Source organism: Hypanus sabinus, chromosome 7 (genome assembly GCF_030144855.1).
Source record: "Hypanus sabinus isolate sHypSab1 chromosome 7, sHypSab1.hap1, whole genome shotgun sequence".
Classification (NCBI taxonomy): domain Eukaryota; kingdom Metazoa; phylum Chordata; class Chondrichthyes; order Myliobatiformes; family Dasyatidae; genus Hypanus; species Hypanus sabinus.
This window is the reverse complement of record NC_082712.1, coordinates 84,112,762-84,134,152: the sequence shown is the minus strand read 5'-3', so window position 1 is coordinate 84,134,152 and position 21,391 is coordinate 84,112,762. Positions and strand designations below refer to the sequence as shown.

General features: G+C 42.6%; 1 protein-coding gene across 1 annotated transcript in view; it reads right to left on the bottom strand.

Annotated features, from left to right (window-relative positions):
- The window catches only part of LOC132397492 (IgGFc-binding protein-like), a 238,387-nt gene extending 219,585 nt beyond the window's left edge, over positions 1-18,802 (bottom strand). The window contains 3 exon segments of the mRNA XM_059976322.1: positions 2,489-2,635; positions 4,848-4,912; positions 18,709-18,802. Of these exon segments, the coding sequence (XP_059832305.1) occupies positions 2,489-2,635; positions 4,848-4,912; positions 18,709-18,776 (280 nt within the window). The 5' untranslated portion in view covers positions 18,777-18,802.
- Between the last annotated feature and the right edge of the window lie 2,589 nt (positions 18,803-21,391).

Genomic DNA, 21,391 nt, shown 5'->3' with positions numbered 1-21,391 from the left:
GAGTAGTGCTCATGATGGAGCTGACTGAGCTTACAACTCTCTGCAGCTTTGATCCCTACTTCGACCATTCTCTTCGATAGGAGAGATACGCCTATACACCTATACCCTTGAAATTTACATCTTCAGCTTCTTGTCTGAAATAGTATTCATTGTTTCTTCTTTTGGAGGTACATTGAATAGAATGAGAAGATAGTTTAAAGTCTTCTCCTGCCCAGTGATAGGTCAGAATATCAATTGCCCACTACTGTTCAGATCAGAGTTGCCTCACATGATGATATCTCAGCAGTGAAAGTATTGGTTCAATTGGAAATAGGAATTTCCAACCAAAGTTCAATGTAAATTTTATTATCAAAGTACATATGTCACCACATACATCCCTGGGATTAATTTTCCTGTGGGCATGCTTAGCAAATCTATAGAATAGTAACTATAACAGGATCAATGAAAGATCAACCAGCGTGCCGAAGACAACAAACTTTGCAAATGCAAACAAATAAATAACAATAAATAACAAGAACATTGAGATTATGAGTCCTTAAGTGAGATCATTGGTTGTAGGAAGATCTCAATGGATGGGGAAGTGAGTGTAGTTATACCCTTTTACTCAAAAGCCTCATGGCTAAGAGGTAGTAACTATTCTTGAACCTGGTGGTGCAAGTCCTAAGACTCTTGATGGTAGCAGCCAGAAGAAAGCCTGACCTGGGTGGTGGGGTTCTCTGATAATAGCTGCCATTTTCCTACGACAGCAGTCTGTTGCACTTATAGTTTCTGTTGTAGATGTGATCAATGGTTGGGAGGGCTTTACCCGTGATGGGCTGGGCTGAATCTACTTCCTTTTGTAGGATTTTCCATTCGAGGGCATTGGTGCTTCCATGCCAGGCTGTGATGCAGCCAGTCCATATACTCTTCACTATTGTCAAAGTTCTTGATGTTATGCCAAATCTCCGCAAAATCAAAAATGCCTACTTTGTGATATATTACACAAAAGTACATAGGTCAATTGTTAACGGAATAAATACTTTAATAGCACCTCAACCAATTGTTATGTCATTCAGTGAACAACATCAAAAGAACTTCATACATTGGCTTATGGTTCAATGTTCGTTAATATATCATTAGTAATGTTCCATACAGAGATACTGTAATATCTTAATCAACAGAAACAAAATGCTGGTGGAACTCAGCAGGTCAAGCAGCATCTATGGAAATGAATAAACAGTTGACATTTAGCCGAGACCCTTCTTCACAACTGAGAAGGACGGGGAGAGACGTTAGAATAAAAAAATGGGGTGGGGTGAAGGAGGATAGCTAGAAGGTGAAGCCAGGTGGGTGGGAAAGGTAAAGGGCTGGAAAGGAAGGAATCTGACAGGAGAGGAGAGTGGACCATAGGAGAAAGGAAGGAGAAGAGGACTCAGGGGGAAGTGATAGGTGAGAAGAGGTAAAAGGCCAAAGTGGGGAGTAGAAGAAGAGGGTCAGAGCAGGGAAATTCGTTTTTACCAGAAGGAAAAATTGATATTCATGCCATCAGGTTGGAGGCTACTCAGATAGAATATAAGGTGTGATCCTCCATCCTGAGGGTTATCTCATTATGGCACAACATGAGGGCATGGACTGACGTGGCGAAACAAGAATGAGAATGGGAATCAAAATGTTTGGCCAGCAGGAAGTTCCGCTTTTGGCGGATGGAATGGAGGTGTTTGACTGTAATATCTTGCCCAATGCCATATTACTCAATAGAAGATTAGTGCCTAATATAATTAGTTTTGTGGCTGCTATTGTGACCATCCTACACTATGCTGTCTCAGTTTCCTTACACAAACATGGAGGGATGGAAGTCTGATGGTGGGAACTGCACTGAGTATTAAGAATGGATTTTGCGTGCGATGTTGAGGGAATGGGGGAAAGACGAGGACAACAACATCCGGTATTTATACAACACAAAGGGCAGCCATTATTTTTAACGCTGATTTAATGACCACTGCCCCACTTCTGCTCAGGGGTGCAGAGTGCGAAGTGCTGGGTGTAGTTTTGGTGGATCTAGATCATGGTCTCTTTGGGAGCTTTGCTTTTGCTTGCTTGAAGGTGATGGTGGGCTGATACTTCCTGCTGGAATAAATTGGGGGGTGATGCTTTTCTGCTGCTTGTGCATGGGAGAATGAGGGGGCGGCTTTGGGTTCTAATATTTTTCTGTCATTCATTCTTTGGGGATTTTCTTCTGTTTTGTGGATGTCTGCGAAGAGTAAGGATTTCAGGTTGCATACTGTATACATTCTCTGACATTTAATTTAACCATTGAACCATTGAATTTGGTGCTGGTCTCTTGAAGTAGTTTGTTGGTGGACTGATTGCTAGGATCGGAGCTCAAAGGTGGAAAGTCACACAATCAAACCTCCAGATTTGACAGTCATCATCTAAAGCCAGTTGCTAACTTCTTGAACCACAGTGTAGTCGGCAGTGTTGTGTAGAATGCAAGAAGAAACATCCTTACTTCCATCTGGATAGTCTCCGGGGGGCCCTGTTCCCTGTGTTGGAGATTTCCCAGCTATTCGGCTCCAGTCTCCATTATCACCTGTTGCTTGGGTCCATTCACAGATTGGTTTTGCGTTGTCATTGAAATTACAGGCTGTTAACACCACTGTAAGATATAATCATTATCATTAGCATTGAACAAGAACATGGAACATATGAGTCTTTTAACTCTATTAAATAAAGATTTTTGTTTAATTGTGACCCATTTCCACTGACAGGAGAAGGGGCAAAGGAAGGTTACTGGTGCCTTAAGACCAGTCAGGTGGCAGATGGGGCTCACCATCCATGGTTGACAGCTCATCTGGGAGAAGGAAAACTCTGATCTCAAATCTTTGCTGCCTTGCGGTTATACCCACTCAAGGGGAAGACTTCGAGAGTAAACCCCGAGGGAAAAATCCAGAACTGGAGTCCCTAAGGCAGTCCTACGTTGAGTTCAATGCTGACAGACAACTCCTGGTACCAAACAGTATCAGTCTCTGCTATTCCTTTGAGTTTATCAGATATGTGGAGAGAAGGAAGCTTGCTCTCCATATTGTACTGCCTGGCTTTGCACATGTACACAGCAAGGATACAACATCCATGGTTTACCCTGACCAACAGATGTATCAGAGACCCTGATAGTACCTTGCTGACTCTACAGCACTGAGCACTCTCCTTTAGATCCCAGTTCTACAAAGTTTATTCTACTTTACTCTGGAAGTACAGTCCTCCTTCTACTGTACTCTTATAGTACCTATCTCCCTCTATGTTATCTCAACAGCGTTATCCTCCAATATTAACCTGATGAGCTACAGATGGCTTCAGAGATTTCTGTGGATCTGGATGACCTCTTTCAGTTTGTCCACGAAACACTTTTAATTTCTTCTCTTTTAATGCCTCTCTTTTTCCCCTTTTCAAGGTGGCTGGGGTCATGTTGGGGTCTGTGATCTACAGCTGTACTCAAACTGCAGTTCTCGCTCTCGGAACTCGCTGAACGGCCTGGTGTTTTTGACATCTCCAGGTGGGGCCTGGAAGATGTGTGCCTTCAGGGTGTGGCCCAGTATACAGCCCAATGCTTCGCCGGTGTTGCCGACTGAAATATCATGGAAGATTGTGACATCAAAACATCAGTGTACACTGCTGTCAAAAGAAGGCCCTCAAGTCAGGGGAACTCAAATAAGCAAAGCTGCATATTGTAACATCAAAACAGTGAGCTGCTAGTCTCCCTCTCACTGTTATAGGAGTGATCTCTCTCCCTTTCCCTCGCTAGTGAGAGAGAGCCTGTTTGAGATGTCAGAGTGTTGGGATGGTCAGTGGGTTTTGATGGACTGTAGATCATGGTCTCTGGGGGGTGCTTTGCTGTTGTTTGCATGGTGGGTAGTGCAGGTTGATGCTTTTTGATGGAGCAAATGGGGGGTTGATGCTTTTGCTGCTGCTTGTGTGTGGGAGGGGGAAGGGGGGCTTTGGGGTTCTAACATTTTCTGATATTTATTCTTTGAGGTTTTGTTCTTCTGTTTTATGGATGCCTGTGAAGAGTATGAATTTCAGATTGTATTCTGTATACATTCTCTGATATTAAGTTGAACTATTGAACCAATTGTGAGATTTTTCCAGGTTACCCTTCCAAATTAGTTCTCCCTGTTTCCTTGATGGCACCAAGCTCCTACATTATTCAGACAGTGTTGAGATCCCTCTTCACAACCTTGGCAGTACAGAACTCTCACATAGGCCATTAAACTGCTAACAGAGTGTTGGAAACTGCTGTTTTTTTTAAAATAATACTCTTCATAGGATTTGTACTTTCTAACAAAATCATGTATTTTTCTCACACACTGGCAGAAAGTAGTATAGCAGTTTATCACCTTTCTCATTTTTCATTAGCTAAGTATTAGCTCATTACCCACGTGATGTAATTGTTTCAATTATGTAACCTATTAAGTAATTCATCACTATCTAAGGAATTACCCTTAGCTCATCTATATGAGTGATGGATTTTTTCAGAAGCACCATCTTTTATTTCTTTATTCCTCTGCCTTACACTCCTTAGATTAATTCCCCTCTTAGCTTCATTTCTCAGCTCTTTATTAAGTTTGTTTAGTATTTGTATGTTTGTTTGTACTCTAAATTAAACTGAAATCTTGGAATTAAGACTGGTAGCCATTCTTGATTCCTGGAAGAACCCTAAGGACCAAAAGTTAAACAAAGATCCAACAAAAGTTTACTCCCTGAACAGAACTGTCTCTACATTATCCTGACAGTAGAGGACAACTTCTTTAATATACCAACATTAAATCTTCAAGGACCATGCATTCTTTAGTTGTAGTCTGTTCCATACTGACCTGGTTCGGTCTGGTAAAGTTGATTTCCATTCTGGTGTGAGATGGGAGCAGGTTGCTTTCCATGTCTATAGAAGTAAGATATGAAATTTCAAATATCAAATGTGCAATCTTCCATTTGTTAGAAACCCCTATTAAAAGGATTGCCCCTTAGTGATAATGATTAGGGAGGCACAGAGAGAATCTGGAGTTATCGACAAGTACCTTTATTGTCTCAATAGAAGAAGACATGAATTTCCATAACCAAATACCTGTGTACATGCCTACTAAGTTTTTCTGACCCTCCGTGAACAACCAAAGAATAGAAAAGGTAATACCAGTGAAAAGGAGTTTCTACTTGTGGTCCTGTTTTGAATCTTCATGTGTCCTTGGGGCATTCCACATTGACGATGGTGGGTCTGTGGAGAGTCATTGCTGCCAGTGCACACAAAGTTCTGCTTTTATATTTATTGCTTAGTAATTCAAATGTTGCTTTTCAGTGTTATTTGCTACGGGTCATCTGACTGACCTTTAACATATAACCATATAACAATCACAGCACGGAAACAGGCCATCTCGGCCCTCTTAGTCTGTGCCGAACTCTTAATCTCACCTAGTCCCACCTACCCGCACTCAGCCCATAACCCTCCACTCCTTTCCTGTCCATATACCTATCCAATTTTACCTTAAATGACACAACTGAACTGGCCTCTACTACTTCTACAGGAAGCTCATTCCACACAGCTATCCCTCTCTGAGTAAAGAAATACCCCCTCGTGTTTCCCTTAAACTTCTGCCCCCTAACTCTCAAATTCATGTCCTCTCGTTTGAATCTCCGCTACTCTCAATGGAAACAGCCTATTCACGTCAACTCTCTGTATCCCTCTCAAAATTTTAAATACCTCGATCAAATCCCCCCTCAACCTTCTACGCTCCAATGAATAGAGACCTAACTTGTTCAACCTTTCTCTGTAACTTAAGTGCTTAAACCCAGGTAACATCCTAGTAAATCGTCTCTGCACTCTCTCTAATTTATTGATATCTTTCCTATAATTCAGTGAGCAGAACTGCACACAATATTCTAAATTTGGCCTTACCAATGCCTTGTACAATTTTAACATTGCATTCCAACTTCTGTACTCAATGCTTTGATTTATAAAGGCCAGTGTTCCAAAAGCCTTCTTCACCACCCTATCTACATGAGACTTCACCTTCAGGGAACTATGCACTGTTATTCCTAGATCTCTCTGTTCCTCTGCATTCCTCAATGCCCTACCATTTACCATGTATGTTCTATTTGGATTATTCCTGCCAAAATGTAGAACCTCACACTTCTCAGCATTAAACTCCATCTGCCAACGTTCAGCCCATTCTTCTAACTGGCATAAATCTCCCTGCAAGCTTTGAAAATCCACCTCATTATCCACAACACCTCCTACCTTAGTATCATCGGCATACTTACTAATCCAATTTACCACCCCATCATCCAGATCATTTATGTATATTACAAACAACATTGGGCCCAAAACAGATCCCTGAGGCACCCCGCTAGTCACCGGCCTTCATCCCGATAAACAATTATCCACCACTACTCTCTGGCATCTCCCATCTAGCCACTGTTGAATCCATTTTATTACTCCAGCATTAATACCTAACGACTGAACCTTCTTAACTAACCTTCCATGTGGAACTTTGTCAAGGGCTTTGCTGAAGTCCATATAGACTACATCCACCGCCTTACCCTCGTCAACATTCCTCGTAACTTCTTCAAAAAATTCAATAAGGTTTGTCAAACATGACCTTCCACGCACAAATCCATGCTGGCTACTCCTAATCAGATCCTGTCTATCCAGATAATTATTAATACTATCTCTAAGAATACTTTCCATTAATTTACCCACCACTGATGTCAAACTGACAGGTCTATAATTGCTAGGCTTACTTCTAGAACCCTTTTTAAACAATGGAACCACATGAGCAATACGCCAATCCTCCGGCACAATCCCCATTTCTAATGACATCTTAAAGATCTCCGTCAGAGCTCCTGCTATTTCTACACAAACTTCCCTCAAGGTCCTGGGGAATATCCTGTCAGGACCCAGAGATTTATCCACTTTTAAATTTCTTAAAAGCGCCAGTACTTCCACCTCTTTAATTGTCATAGGTTCCATAACTTCCATACTTGTTTCCCACACCTTACACAATTCAATATCCTTCTCCTTAGTGAATACCGAAGAGAAGAAATCGTTCAAAATCTCTCCCATCTCCCTCGGCTCCACACATAGCTGACCACTCTGATTCTCTAAGGGGCCAATTTTATCCCTCACTATCCTCTTGCTTTTAATATAACTGTAGAAACCTTTCGGACTTACTTTCACCTTATTTGCCAAACCAACCTCGTATCTTCTTTTAGCTTTTCTAATCTCTTTCTTAAGATTCCTTTTACATTCTTTATATTCCTCGAGCAATTCCTTTACTCCATGCTGCCTATATCTATTGTAGACATCTCTCTTTTTCCGAACCAAATTTCTAATATCCCTTGAAAACCATGGTGCTTTCAAACCTTTAACCTTTCCTTTCAACCTAACAAGAACATAAAGATTCTGTACCCTCATAATCTCACCCTTAAATGACCTCCATTTCTCTATTACATCCTTCCCATAAAACAACTTGACCCAATCCACTCTCTCTAAATCCCTTCGCATCTCCTCAAAGTTAGCCTTTCTCTAATCAAAAATCTCAACTCTAGGTCCTGTCCTGTCCTTCTCCATAATTATATTGAAGCTAATGCTATTGCGATCACTGGACCCGAAGTGCTCCCCAACACATACATCTGTCAGTTGACCTATCGCATTCCCTAACAGGAGATCCAACACTGCCCCATCTCTAGTCGGTACTTCTATGTATTGTTGCAAAAAACTATCCTGCACACATTTCACAAGCTCTAAACCATCCAGCCCTTTTACAGAATGAGCTTCCCAGTCTACGTGTGGAAAATTAAAATCTCCCACAATCACCACCTTGTGTTTACTACAAATATCTGCTATCTCCTTACACATTTGCTCTTCCAACTCATGCTCCCCATTAGGTGGCCTATAATACACTCCTATTAGTGTTACTACACCCTTCCCATTCCTCAATTCCACCCAAATAGCCTCCCTAGAGGAGCTCTCTAATCTATCCTTCCAAAGCACCGCCATAAGATTTTCTCGGACAAGCAATGCAACACCTCCTCCTCTGGCCCCTCCTACTCTATCACACCTGAAGCAACTAAATCCAGGAATATTTAGTTGCCAATCACACCCCTCCTGCAACCATGTTTCACTAATAGCTACAACATCATAATTCCAGGTATCAATCCAAGCTTTAAGCTCATCCACCTTTCTTACAATGCTCCTAGCATTAAAATAGATACATTTAAGATACTCTCCACCCCCTCCTCTCTTTTCATCCCTAACAATGCATTCAAATTTATTATCCTTTTCTTTCTTCTTCCCTACATCTTCGGGCTGAGCGCATCCCTTCTCCATCACCTGCCTTTCCTCCCTCACACACTGTCTATTTACTTGCTCTACTGGTGAACTAACCTCCTCTCCCATGGTTTCCTCAAATTGATTCCCGCACCCCCCCCCATCTTACTAGTTTAAAGTCTGCCCTGTAGCCCTAGCAAACCTCCCCGCTAGGATATTGGTCCCCCCAGGATTCAAGTGTAACCCGTCCTTCTTGAACAGGTCACGCCTGCCCCAGAAGAGGTCCCAATGATCCAGAAACTTGAATCCCTGCCCCCTGCACCAATCCCACAGCCATGCATTCATCCTCCACCTAATTCTATTCCTACTGTCACTGTCGCGTGGCACAGGCAGTAATCCCGAGATAACTACCTTTGCGGTCCTTCTTCTTAACTGCCTTCCTAACTCCCTATACTCTCATTTCAGGACCTCTTCCCCTTTCCTACCTATGTCATTGGTACCTACATGTACCACGACCTCTGGCTCCTCACCCTCCCACTTCAAGATATCTTGGACGCGATCAGAAACGTCCCGAACCCTGGCACCAGGGAAGCAAATTACCATCTGGGACTCCCAATCACCTCCACAGAACCGCATGTCTGAACCCCTGACTATCGAGTCCCCTATTACTATGGTCCTCTTTCTTCTATCCCTACCCTTCTGAGCTACAGGGCCATCCTCTGTGCCGGAGTCCCAGCCACTGTCACTTCCACCAGGAAGGTTGTCCCCCACAAATAGTACTCAAACATGAGTACTTATTGTCAAGGGGTACAGCCACCGGGATACTCTCTAGTACCTGCCTCTTCCCCTTCCTGACTGTGACCCACCTATCTGCCTCCCCTGGCCCCAGAGTGACCACCTGCCTGTAACTCCTCTCTATCACCTCCTCACTCTCCCTGACCAGGGGAAGGTCATCGAGCTGCAGCTCCAGTTCCCTAACTCAGTCCCTCAGGAGCTGCAGTTCGGAGCACCTGGCGCAGATGTGGACGTCCGGGAGGCTCGGAGACTCCAGGAGCTCCCACATCCGACACTGAGAACAACAAGCTGCCCTCACACTCATACTTCCCAAAAAACTGAAAAATAACAAGAACTAAAAGATAAGCCTACTGTGCCCTCTTCTGCCTAAGCCCCCTGAGCCCAAGCCCTACCCTCTGCTCCCGGCGTACTCCACTGCCCGCAAACGAAGCTGCCCGCTTCTTAAGGCTGCGTTCTTTTTATATCTTCCCTCCTTCCCAGGCCTCCTCACGTGCCTGCGCAGTCCCGCCTCTCAGAACTCCGATCTGAGACGCAATTGGACAATTTGAAAATGGCCGCCGCCGCACTTCCTCTCAAAGCCTCGCTGTCCTCTTCCAAAAGAGAACTACCTCACTCAGTCTCTCCTTTTTTATATCTTCCCTCCTTCCCAGGCCTCCTCACGCGCCTGCGCAGTCCCGCCTCTCAGAACTCCGATCTGAGACGCAATTGGACAATTTGAAAATTTGAAAACACCTTCTTATTGGCTCTGATCAAGCCACAGTCCATTTATTTCCCTACTTCTGCAAGTGACAACTGGTAATTAATGTCTCTTTGTTCTCTTCAGCACCCAGCTTGAATCACTCATGGCAGGCACACACCTCAATATTCCCAAACTTGCATGTCACAATAACTTCTTATATGGAAATGATCCCTAGTCCAGCAGATTATGTGGAGCATCATTGTGTCTGCTTTAAAACATTAATCAATCCAAGCAACCTCAGTTCACAAAATGGAGGATGCAGAGCCACTTCACAAAATGGCTGCCTCCATTTCCTTCTACCTCATGGCAAGAACAAAGACAATTGGTGTGCCTTCTTCCACTGTCCTTGATTCATTTGAATTCACTGATTTGTGGACTGTAGTTCTTTCTGGCCAACTCCTCTTATCAAGTTACGGACTTGACTCATTTAGTGATTCCAGATTTCATTGTTGTACTGCGGTCTGACTTTCAGACAAGATGCTAAAGTACTGTCTGCCTTCTCAAGTGGGCGTAGAAGAATCCATGGCCAATATTTTGATTTTGAAGAAAAGTAGATGTGTTCTACTTGGTGTCCCAGACAGCATTTGGAATGTTTTCTAAGGGACTGGATGTATAAGTATTTGGGTGGACAGAGACTGATTAGAGATAGTCAACATAACTTTTGTCACGGTAAGTTATGTCTATCCAATCTTACAGAGTCTTTTGAGGAAGTTACCAGGAAAGTTGATGAAGGTAAGGCAACAGATGTTATCTATGTGGGCTTTAGCAATGTCCCATATGGGATGTTGGTCAATAAAGTTCAGTTGCTTGGCATTCAGGAAGGGTAGTAAATTTAATTTGACGTTGGCTTAGTGGAAAAGCCTGAGTGGTAGTAGATAGCTGTCTCTCTGACTGAAGGCCAGTGACTAGTAGTGATTTGCTGGGCCTGTTATTTCTTGTCACTTATATCAATAATCTGGATGATAATGGGGATAACTGGGTTAACAAGTTTGCCGATATCACCAAGATTGAGGGTGTAGTGGACAGCGAGGAAGGCTATCAAAGCTTGCAATGGGATCTGGACCAGCTGGAAAAATGGACAGAAAAATGGCAGATGGAGTTTAATGCAGACAAGTGTGAGGTGTTGCACTTCAGGAGGACCAACCAGGGTTGGTCTTACACAGTGAACAATAGGGCACTGAGGAGTGAGATAGAACAGAGGGATATGGGAATACAGATCCATAGTTCATTGAAAGTGGCATCACATGTAGATAGGATCATAAAGAGATCTTTTAGCACATTTGCCATCATAAATCCATGTATTGAGTACAGGAGATTGAATGTTATGTTGAAGTTGCATACTGTAAAACTTTGGTGAGGCCTAACTTGGAGTATTGTGTGCACTTCTGGTCTCCTACCCACAGGAAAGAAACCAATAAGATAGAAAGAATACAGGGAACATTTGCAAGGATGTTGCCAGGACTTGAGGACCTGAGTTATAGGGAAAGGTTGAATAGGTTAAGACTTCATTCCCTGTAGGAGAATGTGGGGAGATTTGATAGAGGTATACAAGATGTTGAGGGGTAAAGATAAGGTGAATGCAAGCAGTCTTTTTCACAGAGGTTGCTTAGGACTACAAGAGGTCATGGGTGACGGATAAAAGGTGAAGTGTTTAAGGGGAACATGATGATGTGTAGAACCAGCTGCCAAGAATGTGATGGATGCGGATTCATTTTCAACGTTTACGAGAACTTTGGATGAGTACATGGATGTGAGGAGTATGACCATAACACCATAAAATATGGGAGCAGAATTAAGCCATTTTGCCATTTGAGTCTGCTCCGCCATTTCATTGTGGCTGATCCATATCCCGCTCAGCCCCAATCTCCTGCCTTCTCTCCTTATCTTTTCTTGCCCTGACTGATCAAGAACCTATCAACCTCTTGCCTTAAATATACCCAATGAGGTGCCTCCACAACTGCCTGTGACAATTAATTCCACAGATTCACCACCCTCTGTCTAAAGAAATTCCTCCTCATCTCCATTCTAAATGGATGTCCCTGTATTCTGATGCTGTGTCCTCTGGTCTCAGACTCCTCCAAAATAGGAAACATCTCCTCCACCTGCACTCTATCAAGGCCTTTCAACATTTGATAGATTTCAATGAGAACCTCCCCCCACCCCCCTCATTCTTCTGAATTCCAGTGGGTACAGGCCCAGAGCTATCAAATGCTCCTCATATGACAAATCTTTCAACCCTGGAATCATTTTTTTGAATGTCCTTTGAACCCGCTCTAATGTCAGCATTTCTAACATGGTGAGTATGGAGGGCTGTGGTGCAGGAATAGGCAGAATAATAATTCAGCACGGACTAGATGGGCTGAGGTGCTTTATATGCCTCAATCAGCAACACCAAAGTATAATTGATATTATTATCCCACATATTATTGGCCGGAATCTTCACGGCATCTTCTGTTCTTCTTTCAGATTTTTAACATCTACATTTTAAAAAAAATCATTCCCCACAGCCTCTGTACTCGAGTGTTCCCTCTCTTTTTCTCTTTTAATGGAGAGTGAGAGCCCGTCAGTCCTCGAGACGAGGGGGCTTGGAGAAGCAACTAGGAACAGCGAGTTGCTGGTCTCTGCTCTGATTGTTGTAGGAGCTGGAGGACTGTGGTTCTGATGGACTCTGGATCAAGGACATTGGGGTTTCTGTTGTTGCTTTCATGGTGGGGGTTAAGGGGTTGATGCTTTTGCTGCCGCTTGTGTGATAGGGATGGGGGGGCTTCGATGTTTCTATCATTCATTCTATGGGGTTTCTGTGAAGAGTACAAATTTCAGGTTGTATACTGTATACTTATTCTGAAGATAAATGAAACTTTGAACCTGTTGTATGAGCTTGTTGTTACGTTTCCTGTATTGCTTGAATGGTTACATTGTTGTCACATATACAAAGGTAACATTGAAAAGCTTTTGTCATGTGCTGTCCAGTCATATCATGTTGTGCTTAAATGCATTAAGGTAGTAAAAGGAAAAACACAATCATTCTGACAGATCCGATCAAAAAGCTCCAAAACCTGAGCCTCTGTACCTCTTTCTGCAACTGGATCCTTGACTTTCTAACTGGAAGTCCACAAGCTGTGTGAATGAGAAATAACATCTTCACCTGCTTACACTCAAACTGGAGCACCTCGGGGATGTGTGCTGAGCCCACTGTTCACTCTCTCTACACCTATGACTGTGTGGCTATGCACAGCTCAAATGCCATCCCTAAACTTGCTGATGACACAACTATCATCAAATGGTGATGAGAAGGTGTTCAGGACCAAGATACATAATCTAGTTGAGTGGTGGCACAGCAACAACCTTGCACTCAGCATCAGTAAGACCAAAGAACTGATTGTGGATTTCAGAAGGGGTAAGACAAGGGAACACACACCAGTCCTCATAGTGAGAAGAAGAGTCCTTGAATGTGAGTCTATTGGTTGTGGGAACATTTCAGTGATGGGCGAGTGAAGTTATCCCCTTTGGTTCAACAGCCTGATGGTTGAGGGGTAGTAACTGTTCCTGAACCTGTGGTGTAAGTCCTGAGGTTCCAGGGAAGGGTCCCTGATGATAGATGCTGCTTTCCTGTGACAGCACTCTGTGTAGATGTGCTCAGTAGTGGGGAGGGCTTTACCTGTAGGGGTCAGGGCCGTATTGACTACTTTTTGTAGGATTTTCCATTCAAGGGCATTGGTGTTTCCATACCAGGCTCCCTAAACTGCAAGAAGGTAAGCTACCTGAATAATCTGCTTTAACTGATGACTGGGGTATATACTGGCTTATGGTTCCACAGTGAAATCACTACAAAATGTTTCTGCAAACTCAGTAGGTGTAATAGTAAAATATTTCCCATGAAATACAGCATTTTACACAGTACAACACTACACAGCCTCCCTGAACTTAACCATCCCACCAGCAGAACACCATTCCAAGATGCGGAACTTTCTGTCAGGATTTCCACCCCTCTGACTTAAGCTGCTCCTTACAACTCACCTGTTTGATCAACCTTGTGATCAACTGTACAACTTTCTGCTTGATAAAAATCAATGTACAAATTATGGACTCGTCCCCATTTGGTGATTCCAGACTCCATAAATCAAAGTATTGAATACAGGACACAGGATGCTATGTTGAAGTTGTATAAGACATTGGTGGGGCCTAATTTGGAGTATTGTGTGCAGTTTTGGTCAGCTACCTACAGGAAAGATGGAAATAAGGTTGAAAGAGTACAGAGAAAATTTATAAGGATGCTGCCAGATCTAGAGGATGTGAGTTATATAGAAAGATTGAATAGGTTAGGACCTTATAGAAGATTGAGGGAAGATTTGATAGAGATATGCAAAATTGTGAGGGATATACTGAGGTTGGGTGGGTCTACAACTAGAGGTCATAGATTAAGGGTGAAAGGTGAAAAGATTAATGGGAACATGAAGGGAAACTTCTTCACTCAGAGGGTGGTGAGAGTGTGGAATGAGCTGCCAATGCAAGTGGTGCATGTGAGCTCGATTTCAATGTTGAAGAGAAGTTTGGATAGGTACATGAATGGTAGGAGTATGTATTGGAGTATAAAAGTTGAAACTTGCTATTTGCTAGAGAATAACATCTTAAGAATGTAGAAGACAATGGTGTGTTAAGAGGAAGCTAAGAGATGTAAATTATGTAATCTGAGTTTGCTATTTGCTATGCATGTACCCAATTTAGCAGGAGTATGAAATATTAAGAATGTAGAAGACAATGGTGTGTTAATGAAAGGTAGCTAGGAGATGTAGATTAGAACATGATTAAGTCACGAAATATTAAGAATGTAAACTTGCTATTTGCTGGAGAATGAAATCCTAAGAATGTAGAAGACAGTGGTGTGTTAATGAGAGGTAGCTAAGAGATGTAGATTAGAACATGATTAAGTCAATGGGTAGAAACAATAGTGGCAGATGTATGTGTGGTACGCAACTATAGACCGATTGCATATGCTAATGCAACTAAACCAGGAGATTGCTATAAAACATGCTATTTCCAAAGATCGGTGGGCAATCAGCGACTAGCTCAATGACTGTCTCAGCTTTGATTTGCAAATTAAAGTTTACCCCTTCTTGAAGAATCTTCTGCGTCTCCTAGTCATTTGTGAGAAACCACGACATATGGAGGGCTATGGTCTTGGCGCAGGTCAATGGGGGCGAGGCTGCCTAAATGGCTTGACATGGACTGGATGGGCCGAAGGGCCTGCTTCTGTGCTGCATTTTACCATGACTCCAGTGGGAAGTGCCATATGTGGACCAGTCTGGATTTTACTTTTTATGTACGTGATAAATTGAAAACTCTAGATAAGGATTTTAATTCATGAAAGATTGAATCTTGATACAATAAGGTAGATCCTTGATATGCTGAGATGGACCATTGACCTCACAATCTATCTCACTACAACATCACACCTTATTATTTACCTACAATGTATTTTCTTGGTAACTAACACTTCGTTCTGTAGCAACACACCCAAAGCGCTGGAGGAACTCAGCAGCTCTGGCAGTATCTAAGAAAATGAAGAAATGGTCAACTTTTTGGGCTAAAACCCTTCTTCAGATTATGCTGTTTGTTCTGTTTTTTTTTATTGAACCTTGTACTACCTCAATGCACTGTTGTAATGAAACGATCTGTACAGAAGGCACAAAACAAAGTTTTTCATTGTGCCTCGTAACATGAGAAATAAGAAACTGATTTACCAATGATGTCTACCTAGGGCAAGACATGGAGTAGTTAACATAATGCTAGAAATAAATTACCTCATCACCCAGAGTCATAGGAAAATACAGCACAGAATCAGGCTCTTCAGCCCATCTAGTATGTACTGAACCATTTAAACTGCCTACTCACATCAACTTTTGCTGAGATCATAGCCTTCCGTACCCCTACCATCCATGTACCTATCCAAACTTCCCTTAAGCATTAAAATCGAGCTTGCAAGGACCACTTGTGCTGGCAGCTTGTTCAACACTCTCACCACCCTTTGGGTGAAGAAGTTTCCCCTCATGTTCCCCTTAAACTTTTCACCTGTCACCTTTTCATACATGTCACTATCCAAACTTCTTGTAGACTTTGAAATTGAGCATACATCTCCAGGAACATAACTGTGGCAGACAGACTAGGACTAATAATTAGAACTGAAAATAATTAACCCATAATGTAACTAGCAGAATAATTAACTGAAAATAAATAACCCATAATGTAACTAGCAGAATAATTCATTCTATGAACAATATAATGGGAAGAGTAGCAAGCTGAATAATTTGCTCAAAGAACAGAATAACAAGCAGAGAAGTTCGCAAACTATTTGTAAATTCAGTCATTTGGTTCCAGTTTTACAACAGTGAAAATGTTTCACAAAGTATTTTCTTGGCAGTGAAATGTTTTGGGACATCCAGAAATTAAGGGCTGCACTTACGTGATTTCCTTTGCCTAAGCAGAGTCAGCAATCCAGCTTTTTAATCTTTTTTAAAACACTTCCCTCGGTTTTGTCCTCCCTCCAGCAGGTAAGGTGCTAAACACTTGCTAAATAACAGCTCTGTAGATGCCTGATTGCTCTAGGGAAAACATGGTGATGGTTGAACATTGCGGAACATAGCTCAAACGTTGCTCGTCCCCAAGCACAAATTTACATAGAACATAGAAGAGTACAGCACAGGAACAGGCCATTCAGCCCACAATGTTATGCTGAACCAGCTAATAAGCAAATCAAGAACACCCAAACACTAATCCTCCTACCTGCACCATGTCCATATCCCTCCATCTTCCTCACATCCATGTGCCTATTGAAACTTCTCTTGAAAGTCTCTAACATATTTGCCTCTACCACCAAACAGGCAGGGCATTTCAGGCATCCACCACTGTGAATAAAAAACTTACTGCTCACATTCCCTTTGAACATACCCCCTCTCACCGTCAATGCATGCCCTCTGGTATTAGACATTTCTACCCTGGGAAACAGATAATCTCTATCCACTCTTTCCATGCCTCTCATAATCTTACAAACCTCTCTCTGATCTCCCCTCAGCCTCCCAAGTTTATCCATCCTCTCGTGATTGCACATACATTCTAAACCAGAAGGATCCTGATAAATGTCTTCTGCACCCTCTCCAAAGCCTCAACATCCTTTCTATAGTGGGGTGATACTCCAGATGTGTCCAAACCAGGGTTTGATAAAGTTGCAACATAAACTCCTGACTTTTGATCTTAATGTCTCGACTAATAAAAACAAGCATTCCACAAGCCTTCTTAACCACTTTATCAACCACCTCATCAACCTGTGTAGCCACTTTCAATGAGCAATGAACTTGGATCCCAAGAATCAGAATCAGGTTTAATATCATCAGCATATGTTGTGAAATTTGTTAACTCTCTGCTCGGCAACACTGTTAAGGATCTTCCCCTTAACAGTGTACTGTTTCTTTGCATTTGCCCTACCAAGGTGCAACACCTCACATTTATCTGCGTTAAATTCCATCTGCCATTTCTCTACCCACATCTCAATGTATTCTTTGCCAGTCTTCCACACTATCCACAACTTCATCAATCTTGGTATCATTTGCAGACTTACGAACCCACCCATCTACATTTTCATCCATTTTTTTTTTCAGGAGACTGCCCTGCCAGCTTCTTTACTTGCTACCCTGACTTCCAGCAAAGACCACATCATAGACCAGGGGTGGGCAAACTTTTTGACTTGTGGGCCACAAAGGGTTCTAAAATTTGACAGGGGGGCCGGACCAGGAGCAGATGGACGGAGTGTTTCGGTAATACACCTCATAAGAGAAAATAAAATATCATGGGATATGTAGAAAACATGTGCTTTAATTTCAATTGAAAATGAACAAATGCATTACAACAAAATATCTGTCTTTGAAGTCCCATGGTATTTAGCTATTTATTGAAATGACTTTTAAAACTGAAAATTAAATGAATAAAATACAGCTTTTTTAATAGTAACGGTTATTATTTTAAAGCACTGAAAATTCTGTTATCCTTCAAGATATTATCATCATCACTCTCCTCCTGACTGTTTTTATTTCAAAAACGGTAGGAGATGCAGGTCTACTTGTCCTGCTCCTTCTTATTCAATTGTCCCCTGTGCCAAAACTCAACAACGACCAGCACAAGGACAGAACAGTGACAGCGCGCCAGTATGTGGAGCACGTTATTTGATCTGGAGCGCATTTTTTATTTTGAGAACGTACGTGCACCTGCGCACTACTCATATCCATCACTTAACAGAAATGACATGTAACATGTAAGGCTTATTGAAAAAAATATTTTCAAATGCATTTTTTACATAACACAATGAAGAAACTTATTTTTAATTTCAGTGGGAACAGTGTTGTTGGTCTCCCTTTTTAGCCAGCATATCAAAGTCTGGATTTAGTTTTGTTGTGGCGATTCTCAGGGTGGATCTGAGGTGTTGGTCAGTTAACTTGGATCTGTGGCTGGCTTTGTTGATGTTCATGACGCTGAACGCCTGTTCACACAAATAGGTCGAGCCAAACAAAGAGTAAAGCGCAAATGTGGAGTAATACGCTGCACCTCAACAAAGGTCAATGTATATAGAGTGCGTCATCTATTGGGAAAACACCAGAATTGCGGGGAAAAAACATTAACAAGGTTTATTAATATAATTTCATCAAGTTCTGCAGGCCGGATTAAAAAGCTTAACGGGCCACATATGGCCCGCAGGCCGTAGTTTGCCCATGCCTGGCATAGACCAAAGCTGGGGCTGGGAAAGGGATGTTTGAGATCTCCCTGTTCCCTTTGGCTAAACATCCCCAATCGACTTAAATCACAGTATCACACTGCAGAATTCTGTTACACTCACCTGAACCCTGAAGCAGCTGTGAAGAGGCCAAGAATAATTGTTAACTTGCAGTAGGGACTGATCTTCATAATGAAATAACATTCAAGTTTGGCTGCCAGAAGTGACTGAATGATAAAGCAGACTGCGCGCCCTTTATAAGTTTAAGACAGATGATCAAAGGTTGACTATAGAGGGGTGTGTTTGTATGACTTGGTTGCAAAGAAACTTTGTCATAGTTATGTGGTAATATGGACCTTTTCAGACCTCTAGTACCTGGTATCTTGCATGGGAATCTGTGAGGGAAGGACTCTGTGAGCAGTCAATACACATGCACCTGAATGGGGCACCTCCTGTAGATCAGGAATCTGTGTGACACAAGGTTTCTTCAAAAGTGGTCTCTGAGCAAAGAACAGCTCTGCACCACCCTCCATGAGCAGGACTTCCCAGTGGCCAAGCATTCTAATTCCCATTCCCATTCCCGTTTCAATGTGGTGGTTCATGGCTTCCCCTTGTGCCAAGATGAGGCCACCCTCATCTTATATTATGTCATGGTAGCTTCCAACCTGATGGCATGAACATCAATTTTTTCCTTCCAGTGAACAAAATTTCCCCCTTCCTCTTTTCCCCACTCTGACCATTTTGGTTCTTCTCCCCTGCCTATTACTTCCCCCTGCATAACCCCCTTCCCTTTTTCCCATTGTCTATTCTCCTCTCCTATCAGATTCCTTCTTCTCCAGCCCTTGACCTTTCCCACCCACCTGGCTGCACCCGTCACTTTCCAGCTGGCCTCTTGCCCTCCCCCCACCTTTTTATTGTGGCATCTTCCTCCTCCCTTCTCAGTCCTGAAGAAGGGTTTCGGCCCAAAAGTTGACTCTCTATTTACTTCCATAGATGCTGTTTGACCTGCTGAGTTCCTCCAGCATTTTGTGTGTGATGCACATGTAACTAAATTAGAAAGAATTCTGTAGGGCAGTGGTGGTCGCACTTGGTTTATGGAACTTGAGGTGATTGCTGACTTTGTACAGTATGATAGGTGATGTCAGGTACCTATGGGCTTCATGGAAGAAGATCTGTACAGTTGGCAGTGAGTCTTAGAGTACAAAAACCAGAAGCAGATCATTCAACCGTGTATTCCTCTCTGACCTGGTCTTCTGCTGCGTCCCATCTGCCCATGTCTGGGCCATAACCCTCCATGCTTGTTTCATCCATGCACCTATCTAACCTTCTCTTAAATGTTACAATTGAACCTGCATCCACCACTTCCACTGGATGCTCATTCCACATTCTCACCAGTGTTTGAGTGAAGAAGTTCCTTCTCTGATTCCCCTTAAATATTTCACCTTTTAAATATCTCATCTTCAAGGAGCGATGCCCCAAAGAGGCAGCATCCATCATTAAGGACCCCCATCACCCTCGTCTCATTGCCACCATCAAGGAGTAGGTACAGGAGTGTGAAAGCACACACTCAGTGATTCTGGAGCAGCTTCTTCTCCTCTGCCATCAGAATTCTGAATGGACATCAAACACATGAACACTACCTCACTATTTTTTTTCTCTTTTTTGCACTACTGATTTAATTTAATTTATTTTATTTTATTTGTGTGTGCGTGTGCATGTGCAAACTGGAGCACCAAGAGGAAACCAATGTGCTCATGGGAAGAATGCACAAACATTCTTACAGAGGACACTAGAACTGAACTCCGAACTCCAAACTCCAAAGCTTCAAGCTGCAATAATGTTCTACATAACATCCCAGCTTCTATACTTGATGTCCCAATTTATGAAGGCCAATGTGCCAGAGGCTCTCTTTACAACCTGTGATGCATCTATCTACCTGTCATGCCACTTACAAGGAATTTCAAGGATGGGAACTGGAGTTATAGTGCTGAGGATGAAGTTCTGTAGGTGGTTTACAAACAGAAACAGCATGTAATGAGACTGCTAGCAAGGAGAGACTGATAACAGGGCAAAATTGCAGTCAACTGGATGAGATGCAATGTAAAAAGCAGGCAAAATTGAAAAGAACTTAAGACCATGTCATGGGAGCAGAATTCAGCCATTTGGCCCATTGAGTCTGCTTTAGCATTTAATCATGGCTGATCGTTTTTTTCTCTCCTCATCAGCCCCACTCCCCGGCTTTCTCCCTGTAACCTTTGATGCCTTAGTCAGTCAAGAACCTAGCAATCTCTGCCTTATACACGTACCCAACGTTCTGGTCTCCACAGCTGCGGTAAAAATACACAAATTCACCACCCTCTGGCTAAAGAAATTTGTCCACTCTCTGTTCTAAGTGGATGCGCCTCTATCCTGAAGCTATGCCTGTTGCATGGAGCGACTGAGGAGAACCCAAGTGCAGGACTCAGCCACAGAGGTTGAGTTGGGGATGCTGGCACAGATGTGAACATTGAACATCAACCAGGAGGAATTTTGACACAGAGACGGGGTTTTCATGGAATATCTTGAAACTGAAGCTGAACTTAGAACTAACGGTTCTAATCAGTCAGGAAACAAAGTTATCACACAGGAATAGACCAACAAACTGGCAACCAGTGGCTATGACGCCAGGGTTCTTGTACTGCAGTTCTTGATGGAGACCAGGTGTGCTGTCATCAAGTGGATTAGCAATAAATGGGAAATTAACGATTGGAATCAAGGTATAATCAAAGGAGATTAGGGGTAAAATAGGGGATTAACGATTGGGACC